Source organism: Syngnathus floridae, chromosome 5 (genome assembly GCF_059516105.1).
Source record: "Syngnathus floridae isolate MCC-2025c chromosome 5, RoL_Sflo_1.0, whole genome shotgun sequence".
Taxonomy (NCBI): domain Eukaryota; kingdom Metazoa; phylum Chordata; class Actinopteri; order Syngnathiformes; family Syngnathidae; genus Syngnathus; species Syngnathus floridae.
Window position 1 is genome coordinate 18,476,037 of NC_142417.1, and position 22,988 is coordinate 18,499,024.

A 22,988-nucleotide genomic window follows, 5' to 3' on the forward strand; every position below is an offset into this window, starting at 1 on the left:
TATTTCATTGCACTCAATGAGAGGTGGAAGGTCTAGGCACACACCTCCGTTCACTGCTTCGATCTGAAAGCCCGCTGCCTTCCTGCCGATCATCTCTGTGGTGCCGGCGCAGGTCTTCATCAGGTAAGGGGAGAGGCTGCTCTTGACTTTGAAAAGGTGGAAAAATTCAGAGCGGGCCAGTGAGCGGTTGCTCTGATCGTCAAGTATGACATACATCTTGACAGAGCGATCCGGCTGTCCCCGAGGGAAGACGCGCAGCAGGCACACCTTTGAGCATGAATGTGGGAGGTTGCCCTTGCCACAAACTTTAGTGCATCGTGACGTCACTTTGAGTGGGGAATTGCCTTGTGCCACTGTGTCTATTTGTGGAAGGGCCGATTGATCGGGAGGCAGAGAGGTGTCTGGGTGCATCGCAGAGCTGTGTCTTTGGCTGTCCCACTTACCACATTTCAATGATGCCTGACAATCCTTGGCAAGGTGGTTTGGGGCGCAGCATTTAAAACAGCGTTTATGTTCTTTAAGAATGTCTTTTCTTTCCTGTAATGTTTTTGCTCTAAATGATCTGCATTTTTCCAATGGGTGTGTTTTCTTGTGCACAGGGCAATAACGAGCCGGATCATTGTTTTCCTTTCCATCGTCCGTAGAGTTTAAGGTGTTTGCATCAGTGGTACCAGACACGTCTGTTTTGCGCACAGATACAGCAGTCTTAAATTCACTTGGCTTGAATGGAGCTTTCTCACCTTTGCCGTACGGCTGGCTACTGATGGACAGGCTGAAGTTTGGGTCGTTTCGAGCCTTGGCTTGGCCATACACAAAGTCCACAAAAAACGAAAAGGGAGGGAAAGATGTCCTGTAGCGCTCCTTGTACTTTGAGCCCACACTGAGCCATTTCTCCTGCAGGCCTGAAGGTAACTTCTCCACAATAGGCTTTATCCCACGAGGCATGTCGGGGTATGCAAGGCCAGGAAGATATCCATCGTTTTTGGCTGCTAATAGCTCCATGAGGAGATCACTGAGCAACCTTAGCTTCGTGTTGTCTCTAGCAGACAGACAGGGAAAATCGTCCACTCTTTTGAACGGGGCATTTTCAATTATTTCTGGTGCGCCATAGCATTCATGCAGTCTATCCCAGGACAGTTGTAGAGCAGCTTTGGGCTTGGTGACTTAAACAGCACGGATCCTCTTTACATGTTCAGACGAGTCTTTACCGAGCCACTTCACCAAGAGGTCCAGCTCCTCACTATATGATAAACCTAAGCCTTGTGTTGCATTTAGGAATGAGGACTGCCATGCCCTAAAATTCTCTGGCATATCATCAAATTTTGTGAGGCCAGTAGTCACTAATTCTCTGCAACCAAGAAACTTGGCAAAGTCTATCATGTGTGGAGGGCTAGCATGAGGAGGAGAATACCGACCTTATTGCATATGTGGACTGTCAGGTGGCTTTGGGGCAGATGTGTGCCTTGCTGCATGTAAAGACTGAGTCGGGGTTCCGATGTCACTCTGAAGAGGCCTGAGGTTATCACGCAAAGGCCTGAAGTCATCCATGCGTGGTGGTTTCGTACGTGTGGGTGATGACTGTCGTAGGAGGCTGTACTCCCAAGGTCTGACTGGACCATGAAATGGGGGGGCCATAATACGGAGTGTTGATTGCCTCTTGGAACTGCTCCTTTACCTCACGTTCCTCATTCACTGATGGTCTGCAGACGTTGTGTGAGGACTTCTCCTCAGCTGCCGCAGGTGGTGGACTATGCGTGGGTTCGTGGCGCCAGACTCCACTGTAGGCTACAAGGGACTGTGCGTTGAGCTGTGTTTGGCTTTGCACATAATCTTCAGTGCGTTTTTGAGCCACATGTGCTGGCAAATGACTTTTTATGCTTAGCACATCTTCATTTTCTATAGCTGCAGCTGCTTCCAATACTTCTGCTCTCACCCGTGCCACTTCTGCTTCCTTTTCAATTTCTAATTCTTCTAAATCTATGTCTAGCCTAGCTCGTTGCCTTTTAATTTCCAACTGCTTCCTTGAATAGGCTACCTTGGTTGCCGCTGCTTCAGCCGAAGCTCTGGCTCTGGCAGCTGTCTCCAGAACGGAATTGTAGGATGACGAGTGCTTGGTGTTAGCACTAGCTCTCGATCGACTGTGGACTGATGACTTGGAAGATGAAGGTCGACGTGAATTCTCTTCAAAGTCCACCGTCTCCATGTCGATAACACTGGATACATCTTCGGCGGCCATGTTTGAATCTTTTGTTGGTTCCTCAACTCACTGTGGTACGGCTTTTCACTGTACTGATCTCCCTGTGCGTTATGTACTTCATGTACGTTGTCACAGTTCATCAGCCAGCCAAAGTCATGTATAGAACACTTGAGCCAGGATTCAGAGCGTCTTGCTCCCTTTATTTCGATTCAGTGTTAAACACGAGTGAAACTGCAAGTGAAACAACAAACACTGAGTTTCTTCTATAAGTTTTCTTCTTATCTTATAAACAATAATTAAGTTATCCAATAAAACAATGATAACTTACAGCCGTTGATTCCGTGAGCATAAGGAGAAGAGAAAGTTTCGCTTAGATGACGCGAGTAACGCCAACGTCTCTCAACTCATCAGTTGTCAAGTCGCTTCAACAAAAACATGCGCAGCTTCCGGTGCGTTTCAAAATACATTTCCGGTTTGCTTCCGAACGACAAATAACCATTGTGTATGCTTCTTTACATAGAAAACATTTCTTACATCATGAAAACAATTCTGAGGGCAGAACAGTGGGTTTTCTTGGTGTTGAAATTCTTCTCGGTTGTCGCATGAAATCGAACCCAGGTTAAGAACCACTGTATAAGATGTATCAGTCCATATAGGTCCCAGTCCATATAGGATTATCCTGCACTGTCCAATTTATTGTTCTTGCTTGTCTGAGACAAAAATCAAATTTACACAGGATGGTCTGAGTCTGAATCCAATTCTTGTTGAAAGGCACACAAAGATGGGGGCCAGTTCGTCTTCCATAATCATTCCTTGGCGGCCCTTGTAGTTGTTCTCGTTCTTCTCCCTGCTCCTTGGTTTGTTTTCTCCAGCTCCTGCAGATATGATACTCACACCCGTTCCCCATTGGTTCTCTCCGTCAGCTCTTTTTATCATTTTGTAGCACTTCTGGCCGACTATTATGTTTTGTTACTTATGTCCTTGCTATCCGTATCATCCCTCATACCCAAGCTCATTGTCTCACATTCTGCGCAAACATTCATTTTCTCTGTCCAACTTCAAAATGCCGCACATTGTTCCTTGTTAATTGTACAAAAACCTCTAGCAGTACAAACAAACATCAAGCAGGAAAAGAAAGCATCAGGCAGTAGCTATGATTCTAAAACATTATTTGGAGCCATTGAGCCATATGTATCGTCGATGAACGTTTAGAAGTCATTCAAATACATTCCCAAAAGATGTCTAATAAGAGAAGTTGTACAGGTAAAGTGATTTCAGTATTAGAATATATATTGGTGCATTTTAATCAATAATTGTGTGTATGTAAATGTATGCTTTTGCCCTTTAATAAAATATATATATAATATATATTGATTTTCTAGCTAACTGGGAATCTGAAACTCATAGTCATATGCAAAAGTTTGGGCAGCCCTGATCATTTTCATGATTTTCCTTTATAAATCATTGGCTGTTCAGATCAGCAATTTCAGTTAAATATATCATATAGCTGACACACACAGTGATATTTGAGAAGTGAAATGAAGTTTACAGGATTTACAGAAAGTGTGCAATTATTAATTGAACAAAAGTAGGTAGGTGCATAAATTTATATAATATATATATATATATAGCATAAATTTACATATATAAATTCCTTGCATACATAGAGAGAGAGAGAGAGAGAGAGAGAGAGAGAGAGAGAGAGAGAGAGAGAGAGAGAGAGAGAGAGAGAGAGAGAGAGAGAGAGAGAGAGAGAGAGAGAGAGAGAGAGAGAGAGAGAGAGAGAGAGAGAGAGAGAGAGAGAGAGAGAGAGAGAGAGAGAGAGAGAGAGAGAGAGAGAGAGAGAGAGAGAGAGAGAGAGAGAGAGAGAGAGAGAGAGAGAGATGAAAAATGGATCTTTAAATGTGCTTAAGTAGGGCTTAAGCTTAACTGACAATGTTTTCTCAATATAAGTATAAAGTATAAGTACAAAATAATTCTGTTAAACCACAATTCATTCGTTAATTATCATCAAGAATGATTTATTTTGTCTGATTTAAGTTATTTTTTTGACCACTTGGGTTTTTACCTTAATTATCTGAGGGGTACCACTCACTCACTCACTCACTCACTCACTCACTCACTCACTCACTCACTCACTCACTCACTCACTCACTCACTCACTCACTCACTCACTCACTCACTCACTCACTCACTCACTCACTCTTTTTCTCTGTCTTTTTCTGACCAACTTGATGAAATACTGTACTGATTGTTAAAACATTTTTCAAAATGATGGTTAATGAACCATTGATTACATGATTAAAAAAAAGATCAAATCAGTATATTAAACGCTTGACAGCACGTTCGCCATGACACATTGCGTAATCAGATTGCAATGAAAAAAGAGATTCATTTGAGTGAGGCTTTTATTTCTTTGACACCAGGTAGGATAGTCTAAATGTGAGAAAATAACTAAGGATTTCCAGTAATTTATATTTTCAGTGTATATTGAAACTTTTAAATGAATATAAATTCACTATAATTAAATTACAACCCTTACATGAATCCTCTCAACAGACACATGCATCACAATCAGCAATGCCATTAGATGACAATGGTACCACATGCCCTGCTTAGCTTTGCCTGGCGATAGCACATATACATGCTATAGTGATTAGTTCAAACTCTAAGGAGTAACTTGCCGTTGGTAAACAGCTGGGGTTCTTCTTGAGGACGGGCATCCACAGGGCTATTGGTATGGTCTCAAGACCAAAAGCATTGTCCAGCCCTCTGCAGGAGTGGCTTGTGTGGCAACTGGCTTCATGGATCACTTGAGGTACCCGGTTCACATCAATGTTTTTACTATGTATAGGGATCAGAGTAAAACCAGAAATACGTAATGAGCATTCATGTACAAATTTTAATCAGGGATGTCTTGTGCCTTTAATGGCTTTCAATGTATTTTTTATGCTGATTTAAAGATGTTTTTACTTTTTCCTAGCACATCAGATTTTTGAAATATTCTTATTTTTGTTTAGGACCTGTAAGCGCTTGTGCAATACGGATTTTACCATGCGTTATAATTTACTGTATAGTAATGACATTTCAGGTAAAAAACATTTTGCTGTTTTTAACCCTTAATAAATATTACCAAATACAGGATTATATATTATCGACCCTGAACAGGATAAGCAATGTTGAAAATGGATGGATTATTGTTATGATGATGATTGATGACGACGACGACAATGAAAGCCTGATGTGATAGAGAAATAATGAGAGCATATTCGGAATCAACACATACACTTTTCATCTAGAAAACTTTACTTGCATCTCTCATTTAAAAAAAAAAAATGTTGACAAGTGTTAAAAAACAGTCTAATCTTTCAGGCTGAGACAAGTACTCACACATAATTCCAGGGGGCAATACTGCGCTCATTGATGTCGCTGGGCATATTGACCAACTGGCTGCTGTAATCATGCAAGCTGTATGTACAGATTGATTCATCAATACATTGGCTCTGTGGTGGCATAGCCAGGCACCAGTGGACAGCCAGCAGGTATAGCAAAAATACACGCAGCAGCTGCACACAGAAAAAGAATGGAGCTAAATTTTGTGGTTATTCCGTTGCAATATATACTTTGTGCTGTGATTGTTGTATTAGTTCCCTTCAACCCTGCACACAATAAGGAGTATAGATGATGGATTTCTGAACAATAGTAATGTAAATCTCACATACCTGAATCCTTTCCATTAGTGATTTTCAGGGGTAAGACAGGACACTCTAATCCTAGATTATTAAGCCTTGTTGATGATGTTTTAGCCTGTTTTTTTCTCTTTGTCTTGGTTTCTTTGTCCCTCACCACATCCTTTTGCTGGAGTTTTGAGAATTGTTCTTGATGTAACCCTTTTTATATGTATGTGTATGTGTACATGTGTGCAAGTCGCATGAATTTTAAAAACGTTTTGGTGATTTGTCATCAGCGAGTCTGAATTGTTGGTGAGGGCACACGTTGGCCACTCTAGTTCACATTCACGTCCTTTGTCAATTAATATTCAACCTTGAGGGAATAATTGTATTCACAGAGGATGTAAGAATGTAGCAAATGAAAGAGCCCTCTTCACTACCCCCTCACAATCCTGGAAATGAACATAGAGTATCTCATCAATAACTCTAAATCAGCCTTGGGTCATTCTAATGAAGGGTAATGTGTGTGTGCAAAAAGTTTCCTTGCCCACCTAGACTAGTGCCTTCAAGCTTAGGTTCTCTACCATCTGCTGGAACACTTCATCCAGTTTGGGGGTAACTGCTCCTGAATGCCAAGTGACACTACTGTTGCCTTTACCCTCCACACTTTCTCCAGTTCTTCAGCCCTTTACATTTCTCCAGATTTTAGTGTCCCTTTTTTTTGGATGTTGCTGTCATTCTGTATTATTACACCTAACATGACTGCTGTCCTCTCATGTTTATTATCCACCTCTATATCAGGCTGGTTGAATATCACCAGTTTGTCAGTTTGGATCTGTAAGTCTCACAGGATCTTGGCCTGGTTGTTCTCAACTACTTTTGGAGGTATCTGCAATCTTGATTCTGTTATTGATGTGCCGGTACACTAATTGTGCTACCTCGCTATGCCCCTCCATTTATGCCTTGCCCACGTGCATTCACCCTGCTGTGATATGCTGCACCATTTCTGTGTCTTCTTTGCACAGCCTACACCTGGGTTCCTGTCTGATGTGGTCTATTGGTCATGTTTTTAGGGCAGGTTTTTGTGCTACCATGAATAGTGCCTCTGCACTGACTTTCAGTCCAAGTTTTTCCAGCCACTGATATGTTTTCTTGATGTCAGCCACTTCTTCAATTTGACAGTGGTGCATGCCATTCAGCGGCTTCTCTTTCCATGACTGTCTGGCACCTGCGTGAAGCTGGCCCCCCACCCCACGCAAAATTTAAGGAAAATAGTCTGTTTTGTTTGTGCTTCGTTTGTGCTGGATTGTGCCGTAAAATGTTTAGTTTGTGCTGCAATGTTTTTTAGTTATGAGAGATTATTTTTTTAGGTCATCCAGAGTTCACTCCATATGAACCCAAAACGATACCGTTCGTTTGTGCTGGTTTGCGCTGCAAAAACGTCTGAGCAATGTGCTACACTGAGGCTAGCTGACGCGCACATAGGAAAAAAACACTGCCGTCCAGGGATCGCAACAGCGGCGATGAGCCTTGATAACGATTGGTCGACAAGAAATCCAGACAGGTTAATTAAAGGCCATGGCATAAAAAATTGTCTTTAATCGTGCCTTGAATGTTTCTACTGAGGTAGCAGTTCATATATCTATCAGTAGGGCATTCCAAAGCTCTGGATACCGAATAGAGAATGCTCTAGACCAGGGGTGTCGAACTCGTTTTTTTCGCAAGCCACATTGTAGTCTTAATTTCTTTCGGAGGGCCATTATGACTGCCAACCCAAATAAATGTATGTACACCTCATATTATATACAGAATAAGCGACAAAACAAACTGACAAATAACCAGTTTTCAAATCAGACTAGTAAAACCTGGTCAAATATTAAAAATATCTATTTTTAAAAGTGAAGACAATTTGTAATTTTAGCAATGACACATAAATTTAATGCACAATTTGTATCTGCCCCCCGGGCCTTGAGTTTGACACCTATTCTCTAGACCCTGTGGACTTCTTTTTGGCCCTCGGGGTCACTTAAAGACTAGCGTTTTGCGAGTGACGGTTACGGGATGGAACGTAAGGTACAACAACTAGGTCGACGAGATATGAAGGTGCTAAGCCATGCAGTGTTTTATAGGTTAACTAGAAAATGCAATTTCTGGAGAAATTGCGTGTGAAGGCGAAGACTTTAAATAACTTCTTGGGGAATGATGCCGAATGATGTTGAAATGAGTTGAATTACTTGAGAAATATGGAAAATAGAAGTGTAAAACGAAATTTTGGAGAATTTGTGGTGAAAATTTGTAATTTTTAGTAAGTGGGAAGTTGTGGAATACGTACGAAAATTATAAACAGTTGAAAATTTGAATGCGTTGAATCGGTTGAAAAATGTAGAAATTAGAGTTGAAAAATGAAATTTTGGAGAATTTGGTTGAATTTCAAATTTGAAAGTTTAGAATTTTCGGTAAGTGGGAAGTTGTGGAATAGGTAGGCAAAAGATGAAGAGTTGAAAGTTGGAATGGGTTGAATTGGTAGAGAAATGTAGAAATTAGAGTAGCAAAATGAAATTTTGGAGAATTTGGTTGAATTTCAAATTAGACATTTTCGGTAAGTGGGAAGTTGTGGAATGGGTAGGCAAGAGATGAACAATTGAAAGTTCGAAGGGGTTGAATTGGTTGAAAAATGTAGAAATTTGAGTAGAAAAATGAAATTTTGGAGAATTTGGTTGAATTTCAAATTTGAAAGTTTGGAATTTTTGGTAAGTGGGAAGTTGGGGAATAGGTAGGCAAGAGATGAACAATTTGAAAGTTGGAATGGGTTGAATTGGTTGAAAAATGTAGACATTAGAGTAGAAAAACGAAATTTTGGAGAATTTGGTTCATCCATCCATCCATCTTCTTCCGCTTATCCGGGGTCGGGTCGCGGGGGAAGCAGCTTCAGGAGGGACTCCCAGACTTCCCTCTCCCCAGCCACTTCATCCAGCTCATCCCGGGGATCCCAAGGCGTTCCCAGGGCAGCTGAGAGACATAGTCTCTCCAGCGCATCCTGGGTCGTCCCCGGGGTCTCCAACCGGTGGGACATGCCCGGAACACCTCCCCAGGGAGGCGTCCAGGAGGCATCCTGATAAGATGCCCGAGCCACCTCATCTGGCTCCTCTCAACGTGGAGGAGTAGCGACTCTACTCCGAGTCTCTCCCGGATGACCGCGCTTCTCACCCTATCTCTAAGGGAGAGCCTGGACATCCTGCGGAGAAAACTCATTTCGGCCGCTTGTATCCGGGATCTTGTTCTTTCGGTCACGACCCATAGCTCGTGACCATAGGTGAGGGTAGGAGCGTAAATCGACCGGTAAATTGAGAGCTTTGCCTTTTGGCTCAGCTCTCTCTTCACCACAACGGACCGGTACAGGGTCCGCATTACTGCCGACGCTGCACCGATCCGCCTGTCGATCTCGCGCTCCATCCTCCCCTCACTCGCGAACAAGACTCCAAGATACTTGAACTCCTCTACTTGGAGCAGGATCTCATCACCGATCCGGAGAGGGCATTCCACCCTTTTCCGATCGAGGACCATGGACTCTGATTTGGAGGTGCTGACCCTTATCCCGACCGCGTCACACTCGGTTGCGAACCGTTCCAGCGAGAGCTAGAGATCACGGCCTGAAGAAGCCAACAGCACCACGTTATCTGCAAAAAGCAGAGACGCGATGCTGAGGTCCCCAAACCAGACCCCCTCAACGCCTCGGCTGCGCCTAGAAATTCAGTCCATAAAAATTATGAACAGAATCGGTGACTAAGGGCAGTCTTGACGGAGTCCAACCCTCACTGGGAACGATTCCGACTTACTGCTGGAAATGCGGACCAGACTCTGGCATCGGTGATACAGGGACCGAACCGCCCTTATCAGTTGGCTCGACACCCCGTACTCCCAAAGCACCCTCCACAGAACCTCCCGAAGGACACGGTCGAATGCCTTCTCCAAGTCCACAAAACACATGTGGACTGGTTGGGCGAACTCCCATGCACCCTCGAGGATCCTGCCGAGGGTGTAGAGCTGGTCCACTGTTCCACGGCCAGGACGAAAGCCACACTGCTCCTCCTGAATCCGAGGTTCGACCTCCCGACGGACCCTCCTCTCCAGCACCCCTGAATAGACCTTACCGGGGAGGCTGAGGAGTGTGATTCCCCTGTAATTGGAACACACCCTCCGGTCCCCCTTTTTAAAGAGGGGAACCACCACCCCAGTCTGCCAATCCAGAGGCACTGTCCCCGATGTCCACGCAATATTGTAGAGGCGTGTCAGCCATGACAGCCCCACAACATCCAAAGCCTTTAAGAACTCCGGACGGATCTCATCCACCCCTGGGGCCTTGCCACCGAGGAGTTTTTTAACTACCTCAGTGACTTCGACCCCAGAGATTGGAGAATCCGCCTCAGAGTCTCCAGGCCCTGCTTCCTCAATGGAAGGCGTGTAGGTGGAATTGAGAAGGTCTTCGAAGTATTCTCCCCACCGACTCACGACGTCCCAAGTCGAGGTCAGCAGCACGCCATCCCCACTGTAAACAGTGTTGACGTTGCACTTCCCCCTCCTGAGACGCCGAATGGTGGACCAGAATTTCCTCGAAGCCGTCCGGAAGTCATTTTCCATGGCCTCACCAAATTCCTCCCACGCCCGTGTTTTTGCCTCAGCAACCGCCGAAGTCGCGTTTCGCTTGGCCATCCGGTACCTGTCAGCTGCCTCCGGAGTCCCGCAGACTAAAACGGCCCGATAAGACTCCTTCTTCAGCTTGACGGCATCCCTTACCGCCGGTGTCCACCAGCGGGTTCGGGGATTGCCGCCACGGCAGGCACCAACGACCTTACGGCCACAGCTTCGGTCGGCCGCCTCAACAATGGAGGTGCGGAACATGGTCCACTCAGACTCAATGTCCCCCGCCTCCCCCGGGACGTGGGAAAAGCTCTGCCGGAGGTGGGAGTTGAAGCTCTTCCTGACAGGAGATTCTGCCAGACGTTCCCAGCAGATCCTCACAGATCGTTTGGGTCTGCCAGGTCGGACCGGCATCTTCCCCCACCATCGGAGCCAACCCACCACCAGGTGGTGATCAGTTGACAGCTCCGACCCCCTCTTCACCCGAGTGTTCAAAACATGCGGCCGCAAATCCAATGAGACGACTACAAAGTCGATCATCGAACTGCGGCCTAGGGTGTCCTGGTGCCAAGTGCACACATGGACACCCTTATGTTTGAACATTGTGTTCATTATTGAAAATCCGTGTCGAGCACAGAAGTCCAATAATAGAACACCGCTCGGGTTCAGATCGGGGGGGGGGGCGTTCCTCCCAATCACGCCCCTCCAGGTCTCACTGTCATTGCCCATGTGAGCATTGAAGTCACCCAGTAGAACGATGGAGTCCCCAGAAGGAGCGCTCTCCAGCACTTCCTCTAGGGACTCCAAGAAGGGTGGGTACTCTGAGCTGCCGTTTGGTGCATAGACACAAACAACAGTCAGGACCCGTCCCCCCACCTGAAGGCGGAGAGAGGCTACCCTCTCGTTCACCGGGGTGAACCCCAATGTGCAGGCGCCCAGCCGGGTGGCAATAAGTATACCCACACCTGCTCGATGCCTTTCACCGTGGGCAACTCCAGAGTGGAAGAGAGTCCAACCCCTCTCGAGAGGGCTTGTACCGGAACCCAAACTGTGCGTGGAGACTAGTCCGACTTTATCTAGTCGGAATTTTTCTGCCTCGCACACCAGCTCGGGCTCCTTTCCAGCCAGAGAGGTGACATTCCATGTCCCAAGAGCCAGCTTCTGTAGCCGGGGATCAGACCGCCAAGGTCCCTGCCTTTGACTGCCGCCCAGCTCACACTGCACCCGACCCCTTTGGCCCCTCCCATGGGAAGGGGGACCCACGTTTCCTTTTCGGGCTGTGCCCGGCCGGGCCCCATGTGCGAAGGCCCGGCCACCAGACGCTCGCCTTCGATCCCCGCCTCCAGGCCTCGCTCCAGTCTGGCCCCTCACCTAGGACCCGTTTGCCATGGGTGACCCTACCAGGGACATGAAGCCCCCGACAACATGGCTCCTACGATCATAGGGGCACGCAAACCCCTCCACCACGATAAGGTGACGACTCACGCATTTGGTTGAATTTCAAATTTGAAAGTTTGGAATTTTTGGTAAGTGGGAAGTTGTGGAATAGGTAGGCAAAAGATGAAGAGTTGAAAGTTGGAATGGGTTGAATCGGTAGAGAAATGTAGAAATTAGAGTAGAAAAATGAAATTTTGGAGAATTTGGTTGAATTTCAAATTTGAAAATTTGGAATCTTTGGTAAGTGGGAAGTTGTGGAATAGGTAGCTAAGAGATGAAAAATTGAAAGTTGGAATTGGTTGAATCAGTTAAAAAATGTAGAAATTAGAGTAGAAAAATGAAATTTTGGAGAATTTTGTTAAATTTCAAATTTGGAATTTTTGGTAAGTGGGAAGTTGTGGAATAGGTAGGCAAAAGATGGACAATTGAAAATTGGGATGGTTGAATCGGTTGAACAATGTAGAAATTGGAGTAGAAAAACGAAATTTTGGAGAATTTGGTTGAATTTCAAATTTGAAAATTTGGAAATTTTGGTAAGTGGGAATAGGTAGATAGAATGGGGATGGAAGTCCACACCGCCACACGCCTGGAAGTCCACACCGGTGCTGGGAGCCATGTGGCGGTTAACTATTTATGTTATAGTTATTTGATATATTTAATTTCGTGGAGCAACTTGTATATGTTTGTATCGTTACAGTTCAGTAGTTGTTGGCTCGTTGAACTCTTGTTTTGTTAAATAAAGAGCCGTTTACCAAACCCACGTCTTTCCTTGTACTTTGTTAACGCTACAATATAGTTATATACTAGATCTGTGTAATAACGACGAGGCTGAAGTCAGGGTGCACGTGCGGCGTTGTTGACAAAGGACGAGGAATTTGATCGATGGATTTAATGATTTGGAGTGACACAGATGGTTTGATAATATTATTCCTCATATAATAGTTATTTGATATATAATTTATATACCGTTATATGGGCCTGTAGAATATTTTGAAGTGCAAGCGCCGTCAGCGGCGCGCACCCATTGTTGACAAAGGACCATCGATGGATTTAATGAATTGGAGTGACAGAGATGGTTTTATAAACGTGTTATTTATGTAATAGTTTTATTTAATATCTGTGAATGTTACGTCAGGCCCGTTCCCAGCTCTTCGTTTGTGTTTATGTCACGTTAGCATACCTATAGTTTAGCCTGTTGTTGCGCATTCATGTCTGTTCTTGGTGTTGGATTTTGTCGAATAAATTTCCCCCAAAATGCGACTTATACTCCGGAGCGATTTATATATGTTTTTTTTCTTCACGTTATTGTGCATTTTATGGCTAATGCGACCTATATTCCGGAGCGACTTTTAGTCCGAAAAATACGGTATTTAACTTATCCGCCTTTTGGATGCGCTACCCGCCAATATCAAATTTCTTGTTTTGTCATTGCTTACAGTGCTTAATAATTGCCATTTTTGACATTGTTTTGATCAAGTTTTTTAAACACCTACTTTGATTTATCCTGTCCAACAATTTGATTTCCTTGATGCTTTTTATGTTTTTTCTGAAACCCGGTTTGTAGATGCAACCACATAAATTATCCATGGTAATCATCATAAGGTCATGCATTCTTGATCAATACACCAATGCCTTTTTTTTCTCCTTTTTTATGTTTAGGAAATTGTACGAGCCGGAAGGGTCTCAATGCATCATGTTTTGTGCATGAATTCACTGGAATCTTCCAGGGCCAATCTGTACATTATAAGATGACTTCTGTTTGTGGACATGTGATGAGTCTGGATTTCATTGGTGGGTATTATTTGCATTCTATCATTCTAATCCTTATTTTTATATATATATATATATATATATATATATATATATATATATATATATATATATATATGCGACTATATATATATATATATATATATATATATATATATATATATATATATATATATTGTTAGAGAATTTCTCACTCAAACAATATTTTGCAAGAACCACACGGGAGACAAGCAAGTTCTTTTAGACACCTGCAGGTGGAGAGTTCACTCACTCCAGAATGAAGTCTGAACCCTCGTTCCTGCGAGGGGATATTTATTAAGAGAAACAGAGTGGGGGTTTGGGTAAACTGGCTAAAGCCCTTGTCCTCTAGTCTAAACATGTCAGGGGATGTTTTATGACCTTGTGATAAGGAGGACAAGGTAAGGTATTTATTACCTGTTGCATTCCAACATAATCCTATGATAAAGATAACCTGGAAAACCCTAACATCTATATATATATATTATTTTTTTATTTGATGCCCATTTAATCTTTAAATGTTTTAATAGTGTAAACACCTAGTTGTTTCAAATAAGTTTGTGTTGTATTGGTAGCATAGTGTTATTTTTGTATCATGCTGTCGGAAATGTGAACCGAACTCTGGCATTGATGGTACAGGGACCGAACCGCCGTTATCAGTTGGATCGGCACCCCGTACTCCCGAAGCACCCTCCACAGAACATCCCAAGGGACACTTTCTCCAAGTCCACAAAACACATGTGGACTGGTTGAGCAAACACCCATGCCCCCTCGAGAATCCTGCCGAGGGTATAGAGCTGGTCCACTGTTCCACGGCCAGGACGAAAACCACACTGCTCCTCCTGAATCCGAGGTTTCACCTCCCGACGGACCCTCCTCTCCAGCACCCTTGAATAGACCTTACCAGGGAGGCTGAGGAGTGTGATTCTGCTGTAGTTGGAACGCACCCTCCAGTCCCCCTTCTTAAGAGGCGAACCACCACCTAAGTCTGCGAATCCAAAGGCACTGTCCCCGATGTCCACGCAATGCTGTAGAGGCGTGTCAGCCATGACAGTCCCACAACATGCAGAGCCTATAAGAACTCCGGGTGGATCTCATCCTCATCCTTGCCTTTGAGTTTTTTTTTTAAACTACCTCAGTGACTTCGACCCCAGAGATTGCTTCCACAATGGAAGGCTTGTCGGTGGAATTGAGGATGTACCGAGTCGAGCTCAGCAGCACGCCATCTTAACTGTAAACAGTGTTGACGGCGTACTGCTTCCCCCTCCTGAGACGCCGGACGGTGGTGTAGAATTTCCTCTAAGTCGTTCGGAAGTCATTCTCCATGGCCTCACAAAACTTTTCCCATGCCCGGGTTTTTGCCTAAGCAACCGTCGAAGCCGCATTCCGCTTGGCCATCCAGTACCTGTCGGCTGCCTCCGGAATCCCACAGGCCAAAACCGCCCAATAGGACTCCTTCTTCAGCTTGACGGCATCCCTTAATACCGGTGTCCACCAGCGGGTTCGGGGGTTGCCGCCACAATAGGCATTGACTACCTTACGGCCACAGCTCTGGTCGGCTGCCTCAACAATGGATGCACAGAACAGGGTCCTCTTGGACTCAATGTCCCCCGCCTCCTCCAGGATGTGGGAAAAGCTCTTCCTGACAGGGGATTCTGCGAGACGTTCCCAGCAGAACCTCACAATACGTTTGGGTCTGCCAGGTCGGACCAGCATCTTCCCCCACCATTGGAACCATGATCAGTTGACAGCTCTTCACCCAAGTGTCCAAAACATGCGCCCACAAATCCGATGACACAACTACAAAGTCGTTCATCAAACTGCGGCCTAGGGTGTCCTGGTGCCAAGTGCACATATGGACACCTTTATGCTTGAAGATGGTGTTCATTATGGACAATCCGTGTCGAGCACAGAAGTCCATTAATAGAACACCGCTCGGAATCAGATCAGGGGGGGGGCATTCCTCCCAATCACGCCCTTCCAGGTCTCACTGTCATTGCCCATGTGAGTATTGAAGTCACCCAGCAGAACGATGGAGTCCCCAGAAGGAGGGTTCTCCAGCACTTCTTCCAAGGACTCAAAAAATGGTGGGTACTCTGAGCTGCCGTTTGGTGCATAGACACAAACAGTCAGGACCCGTACCCCCACCCGAAGGCGGAGGGAGGCTACCCTCTCGCTCACCGGGGTGAACGCCAATGTGCAGTCGCCCAGCCGGGGGGCAATAAGTATACCCACACCTGCTCGACGCCTCTCACCATGAACAACTCCAGAGTGAAAGAGAGTCCAGCCCCTCTCAAGAGGACTTGTACCAGAACCCAAACTGTGTTTGGAGGCAAGTCCAACTTTGTCTTGTCTGAACTTTTTTGCCTCACACACCAGCTCGGGCTCCTTTCCAGCCAGAGAGGTGACATTCCATGTCCCAAGAGCCAGCTTCTGCAGCCGGGGATCGGACCGCCAAGGTCCCCGCCTTTGGCTGCCGCCCAGCTCACTTTGCACCCGACCCCTTTTTTCCCTCCCACAGGTGGTGAGCCCATGGAAAGGGGGACCCACGTTTTCTTTTCGGGCTGTGCCCGGCTGGGCCCACGGGCAAGGCCCGGCCACCAGACGCTCGCCTTTGAGCCCCAACTCCAGGCCTTGCTCGAGAGGAGGGCCCCGGTGACCCGTGTCCGGGCGAGGGAAAATGAAATCCATTTATTGTAGACATCATAAGGGGTTTTTGTGAGACGTGCTTTTTACTGGCCCTTCATCTAGGACCCTTTTGCCATGGGTGACCCTGCCAGGGTTATAAAGCCCTAGTCAAAAGTCAAAAAGTCAAAGTCTGCTTTATTGTCAATTTCTTCACGTCAAGACATACAAAGAGATCGAAATTACGTTTCCCACTATCCCACGGTGACAAGACATAGTACACAATATACATACAAGCAAACAACACAAAAAATAAAAACAAGAATGCACAAACAATGAATAAATAAGAGCGATGAATAAATAATAAATAAACAAATAACATAATAATTAAGAGGAGCAGACAGCAGAATATAGCGCAAAAGTAGAGGACATTACGTAGGAGGGGGGAGAGAGTTCAGGATCCTAACAGCCTGGAGTATGAAGCTGCTTGTGAGTCTGGTGGTGTGGGAGCGCAGGCTCCTGTACCTCTTCCCAGAGGGCAGAAGATCAAACAAAGAGCGAGCGGGGTGACTCACATCACACACAATTGTGGTCGCCTTGCGGGTGAGATGGGAGGTGTAAATGTCCTTCAGGGAGGGGAGTGAAGCACCAATAATCTTACCAGCTGTGGTCACTACGCGCTGCAGGGACTTCATGTTGTATTCAGTGCAGCTACCACCCCACGCAGCGATACAACTGGAGAGGATGCTCGGAATGCTGCCACGTTAGAATGAGGTCATGATGGCCGGAGGAGCACTTGCTTGCCTGAGTTTCCACAGGAAGTACCAGCGGCGCTGAGCTTTCTTCGCCAGTGATGCAGTGTTGGTGGTCCAGGAGAGGTCCTCACTGTTGGGCACTCCCAGGAATCTGGTGCTGCTCACTCTCTCCACCACAGCACCATTGATGGTCAGTGGCAGGTGTTGGGTGCGACCCTTTCGGAAGTCAACAACAATCTCCTTGGTCTTGTTGACGTTCAGTAGGAGGTTGTTGTTCCTGCACCACGAGGCCAGAAGGTCGATCTGCGACCTGTATTGAGTCTCGTCGCCCTCGGTGATGAGACCCACCAGAGTCGTGTCGTCGGCATATTTCAGCACGCGGTTGCTGCTGTAAGTTGCAGTGTCAGCAGGGTGAAGAGCAGCGGACTGAGCACGCAGCCTTGGGGGGCCCCCGTATTCAGCGTGATGCTGGTGGAGATATTGTCGCCAACACGTACTACCTGAGGCCTCTGACAGAGGAAGTCCAGTAGCCAATTGTGGGCCTCAGTACCTACATCAGTAGGTACTGAGGTCCAGCTTGTCGAGTTTGCAGATGAGTTGCTGTGGTACAATGGTGTTGAATGCAGAACTGAAGTCCACAAACTGCAATCTCACATACAAGTCCCTTCTCTCCAGGTGGGTGAGGGTTGAGTGGAGGGCAGAGCAGATGACATCCTCAGAGGAGCCCTCACCCACCTGGAGAATAGAGACTCGTATGTGAGCTTGCAGTTTGTGGACTTCAGTTCTGCATTCAACACCATTGTACGACAGCGACTCATCTGCAAACTCAACAAGCTGGGCCTCAGTACCTACCTCAGCAATTGGCTACTGGACTTCCTCTGTCAGAGGCCTCAGGTAGTACGTGTTGGCGACAATATCTCCGGCAGCATCACGCTGAGCACGGGGGACCCTAAGGCTGCGTGCTCAGTCTGCTGCTTTTCACCCTGCTGACGCATGACTCACTGCAACCTACAGCAGCAACGGCGTGCTGAAATATGCCGACGACACGACTCTGGTGGGTCTCATCACCAAGGGTGACGAGACTCAATACAGGTCGGAGGGCGACCTTCTGGCCACGTGGTGCAGGGACAACAACCTCCTGCTGAATGTCAACAAGACCAAGGAGATTGTTGTTTACTTCCGGAAGGGTCACACCCAACACCTGCCACTGACCATCGAAGGTGTTGTGGTGGAGAGAGTGAGCAGCACCAGATTCCTGGGGGTGCACATAAGTGAGGACCTCTCCTGGACCACCAACACTGCATCACTGGCGAAGAAAGCTCAGCGCCACCTGTACTTCCTGCAGAAACTCAGGCCAGTAAGTGCTTCTCCGGCCATCATGACCACATTCTACCGTGGCACCATTGAGAGTGTCCTCTCCAGTTGTATCGTTGTGTGGGGTAGTAGCTGCACTGAATACAACATGAGGGCCCTGCAGTGCATAGTAAACACAGCTGGTAAGATTATTGGTGCTTCACTCCCCTCCCTGAATGACATTTACACCTCCCATCTCACCCGCAAGACGACCACGATTGTGTGTGTTGTGAGCCACCCCGCTCGCTCTTTGTTTGATCTTCTGCCCTCTGGGAAGAGGTACAGAAGCCTGCGCTCCTGCACCTCCAGACTCACAAACAACTTCATACTCCAGGCTGTTAGGATCCTGAACTCTCTCCCCCCTCCACCCCCGGCTGCATAACGTCCTGTACTTTTGCGCTATATTCTGACTGTCTGCTGTATGCACACTTGCTCCATTTTTGCTCATCTTATTTATTTATTTATTTGTTTATTCATTATTCATTCATCGCTCTTATTTGTTCATTGTTTGTGCCTTCTTTTTTTTACTTTTTGTGCTGATTACTTGTATGTATATTGTATAGTCACCGTGGGATAGTGGGAAACGTAATTTCGATCTTTTTGTGTGTCTTGACGTGAAGAAATTGACAATAAAGCAGACTTTGACTTGAATTTGACTTTTGAACCGCTCCTCCTCATTTGCCTTATCAACATTTTATGTTTCTGAATGTTGAGGATTAATTTTCAGTACCCACACATATAGACATTTCCTTCTGGCATTTAATTCCTTAGTTTTTCACTCACAAAGTAGTGGCAACACTACATATCACCTTGTCTAGATAAAGTATGCATGCATAATGCCTTTATTGTGACACTGACAACTGGCTGGTTGGCCAAAGATTTCATCATGTACACGCCTTAATCACCTGATGTTGAATGGTTGGTTCAGATGTTGGTTGATGTTGCTTCAGATGTTGGGTGGTCTTGAAAAGTCTTTGGGCTACCTTCAAAATTACATACTTGTAGCAGCAAAACAGAAGAATATGAACACAAAACAATTCACATAACATAACGAAGTCCATTTCCTGTTGGCCTATATGGTCATTCTTCCTTTAACGAGAACAACAGTCTTTTAGGTATTATAGCATTAACTGAAAATTTTTCTTTTTTAAGCTAAGTACAACAACTGGGATAAGGTGGACCCTGCAGAACTTTTCAGCAAAGCCCCAACAGAAAAAAGGGAGGTCAACCCCAAGCTCAACATGGTGAAATTCCTCCAAGTATGTTCAATGCATGTCTGATGCTGCGCTTAAATCAGAGTGTTTATTGCACTTTGTATCTGACACTTTTCTATATTCTTTTATTAGGTTGAAGCCAGAGGCTGTGACTACTTAGTTTTATGGTTGGACTGTGATAGAGAAGGCGAGAACATCTGTTTTGAGGTCAGAACATTTCATTCCACATCATTTGCGTTTTTGCATGTTCTTTCATGTTGTGTGTTAGCAGGTATGGAGTACAATGTATATGTTGTTGTAAAACACTAGAACAGGTGAGAGCTACTTCTTGGGTACTGATTTATGCGAGGGGCTACATGTTTTGCCAGTGTTTACATGATGAAGCTCTATTGTGCAATATTCCAGGGCAGTGTGGCTCAATGGTAGTCTCGAAGGTCATCTCCAGGTTTGTAGGTCTGAACCCTGACAACCATGTCAAAGTATCCGTGAGCAAGACACTGAACCCTAATTTGCTCCCTGTGGACCCGTGTATTTTTAATATTTTAAATGTAGATTTTCATTTAGAATTTCAGTTACAAGACTGTGGATATATTTCTTAAGTTGATAATGTCGAGTGGCCCCTGTGTTCAACTGCTATTCATACATGAGAATGAAAGTGTTGGTACCCCTCTGGTAAAGATAGAAAAAGCCACACCATAAAACAAAAGTAATGGTACATAAAAAAATGAAAATGAATCAATGAAAATCAGGGGCTATTTTTTTAATTATGGTCTAATCTTTTTCCAAGGTTATGGAGTCTGTACAGCCAGTGATGAAAGGGGCCGTTCTGGAGCAGACAGTTTATCGTGCCAAATTCAGCTCAATTACTGACACTGATATCTGGAAAGCTATGAATCACCTTGGAGAGCCCAACCGCAATGAAGCCCTTTCAGTGGATGCACGCCAGGAACTGGATTTACGCATTGGCTGCGCCTTCACTCGGTACATTCTCTTCAGAATCCTTCAGATTACAGTAAAGGGATCAAACATGTTTTAACTGTGGACATGTGACTGAAACCATTATATACCTGTACAGTGGAGCCTCGGTTTTCAAACGTCCCGGTTCTCGAACAAATCGGTATTCGAACAAAAAATTTGAGATTTTTCTGCTTCGGATGTCGGATGAAATTCGGTTGTCGAATCTCGCGAGATGAGCCGAGAGGACCCGCATACCAACTGACTCCGTTCGTTATTACATTCTTGTTACTCTGAGAATTGCATCAACTCTTATCATGCATCCAAAGGAACCAAGTGGGAGCAGAAAAGCCATCCTAAAACACAAAGACGCTCTTAAAACAGTGCGACAGTGAGCGCCCAGCACGCTGCGGTTGCGCGATCGGACCAAATTAAGCTCCTTGCGCACGAAGTCCACTTAAATTTTGGAAAGTACATCAGGACATTAAAAATATTTCATAAATTTGAGCGAAGGCTCTGTCACAATAATGCGACCAGGGCGGTGTAGTCACGCGGTCGGCGACGCGCTACGGTTGCGTGTTCGGCGGCGTGCTGCGGTTGCGCGATCGGACCAAATTAAGCTCCCTGTGCACTGAGGTCTACTTAAATTTTGGAAAGTACATCAGGACTTTAAAAATATTTTCTAAATTTCAGCGACGGCTCTATCACAATAACGCGATCAGCGCGGTGCAGTTGTGTGGTTACGCTACGGTTGCGCGTTCGGCGGTGCACTGCAGTTGCGCTATCAGACAAAAATGCACGCAAAAAAAATGCTTAAAAAAGGTGTTTTTTTTTTGCTTGGAACGGATTACATGTTTTTCCATTATTTGTAATAGGGAAACATGATTCGGAATTCGAATGATTCACTTCTTGAACAGCCTTCTGGAACGGATTGTGGTTGAAAACCGAGGCTCCACTGTATATCAGTTTACATAATTGTCCCATTTATTATTAATTTGTTTACTTTTGGCCTCCCATAGGCTCAACACCTATGGGAAGGACCAAAGGGGTTGGGTGCAGAGTGAGCTGGGCGGCGGCCAAAGGTGGGGAGCTTGGCGGTCTGATCCCCGGCTACAAAAGCTGGCTCTTGGGACATGCAATGTCACCTCTCTGAGAGGAAAGGAGCCCGAACGGGTGTGCGAGGCAGAAAAGTTCGGACAAGACAAGGTCGGACTTGCCTCCACACACAGTTTGGGTTCTGGTAGAGTCCTCTTGAGAGGATCTCTCTTCCACTCTGGAGTTGCCCACAGTGAGAGACACTGAGCAGGTGTGGGCATACTTATTGCCTCCTGGATGGGCGCCTGCACCCCGGTTAACGAGAGGGCCTCCCTCCGCCTTCCTGACTTGTGTCTTTGCACCAAATGGCAGCTCAGAGTACCCACCCTTTTAGGAATCCTTGGAGGAAGTGCTGGAAAGTGCTCCTTCTGGGGACTCCATCGTTCTGCTGGGTGACCTCAATGCTCACGTGGGCAATGACAGTGAGACCTGGAAGGGCGTAATTGGGAGGAACAGCCCCCTCAATCAGAACCCGAGCGGTGTTCTATTACTGGACTTCTGTGCTCGACATGGATTGTCCATAATGAACACCATGTTCAAACATAAGGATGTCCATGTGTGCACTTGGCACCAGGACACCCTAGGTCGCAGTTCGCTGATCGACTTTGTAGTCGTCTCATTGGAATCGCTGCCACATGTTTTGGACACTTGGACGAAGAGAGGGGCAGAGCTGTCAACTGATCACCACCTGGTGGTCGATCCACGCTCCTACCCTCACCTATGGTCACGAGGTATGGGTCATCAGTCTGAATCCTTGAAAGCAGTCTCACTTTCGCCTCTTGCAAGAGCCTTTTTAGTGAAAGAAAGCAGGGTGGGGGTGAGTGTGAACAGGTTTCAGGGTTGCCTCTGCACACTGGTTCAGTCAGTGCAGACGGGTCTTATCTCTGTCTTACAAGGTTTTCCACAGATACTGGTCAAGCATGTTTGGACAACTAGCTAAGCAAGGACGTTTTCACAACACACAAAGAAGGTGGAAAGTTTTAACATCTCAAGAGTTTTGGCAAGCACTAACACAATTACTGATTCTTAGTCAGCACTTCACAATAATCATAAGATCAAAACAAGTTGTCAACCATTTCCCTCTTGTTTATCATATGATTATTCCTTCCTCTGTAACAAGCATAAGCAAGAAAACATAAACACAGTATCATTGTATGTATCACTTACTAGGGATCATTTTCAATGATAAATTCATCAAGTCCCTGTAATGCATGTTTGTTTACACAGCATCCTCACAGTCATTGCAATCTTTCTTTGGTGT

General features: G+C 45.6%; 2 protein-coding genes across 6 annotated transcripts in view; one reads left to right on the top strand and one right to left on the bottom strand.

The window, feature by feature from the left end:
* Window positions 1–22,988, top strand: part of top3b (DNA topoisomerase III beta) — a 112,910-nt gene that overhangs the window by 4,192 nt on the left and 85,730 nt on the right. For 4 of the 5 annotated variants that reach the window (XM_088377360.1, XM_088377362.1, XM_088377363.1 and 1 more), the window contains exons 2-5: window positions 13,603–13,734; window positions 19,617–19,723; window positions 19,811–19,885; window positions 20,466–20,659. In XM_088377360.1, the coding sequence (XP_088233486.1) occupies window positions 13,603–13,734; window positions 19,617–19,723; window positions 19,811–19,885; window positions 20,466–20,659 (508 nt within the window). Of the gene's footprint in view, window positions 1–13,602; window positions 13,735–19,616; window positions 19,724–19,810; window positions 19,886–20,465; window positions 20,660–22,988 lie in introns of those variants that run through there. The other variant, XM_088377364.1, reaches the window with a different exon arrangement.
* Window positions 4,588–6,230, bottom strand: LOC148398443 (interleukin-17A). The gene is made up of 3 exons (XM_088376559.1): window positions 5,920–6,230; window positions 5,588–5,763; window positions 4,588–5,041 (listed from the first exon to the last, which is right to left on the bottom strand). Exons 1-3 carry the CDS (start codon window positions 5,932–5,934, stop codon window positions 4,813–4,815), a joined length of 420 nt encoding a protein of 139 aa, XP_088232685.1. The 5' UTR covers window positions 5,935–6,230; the 3' UTR covers window positions 4,588–4,812.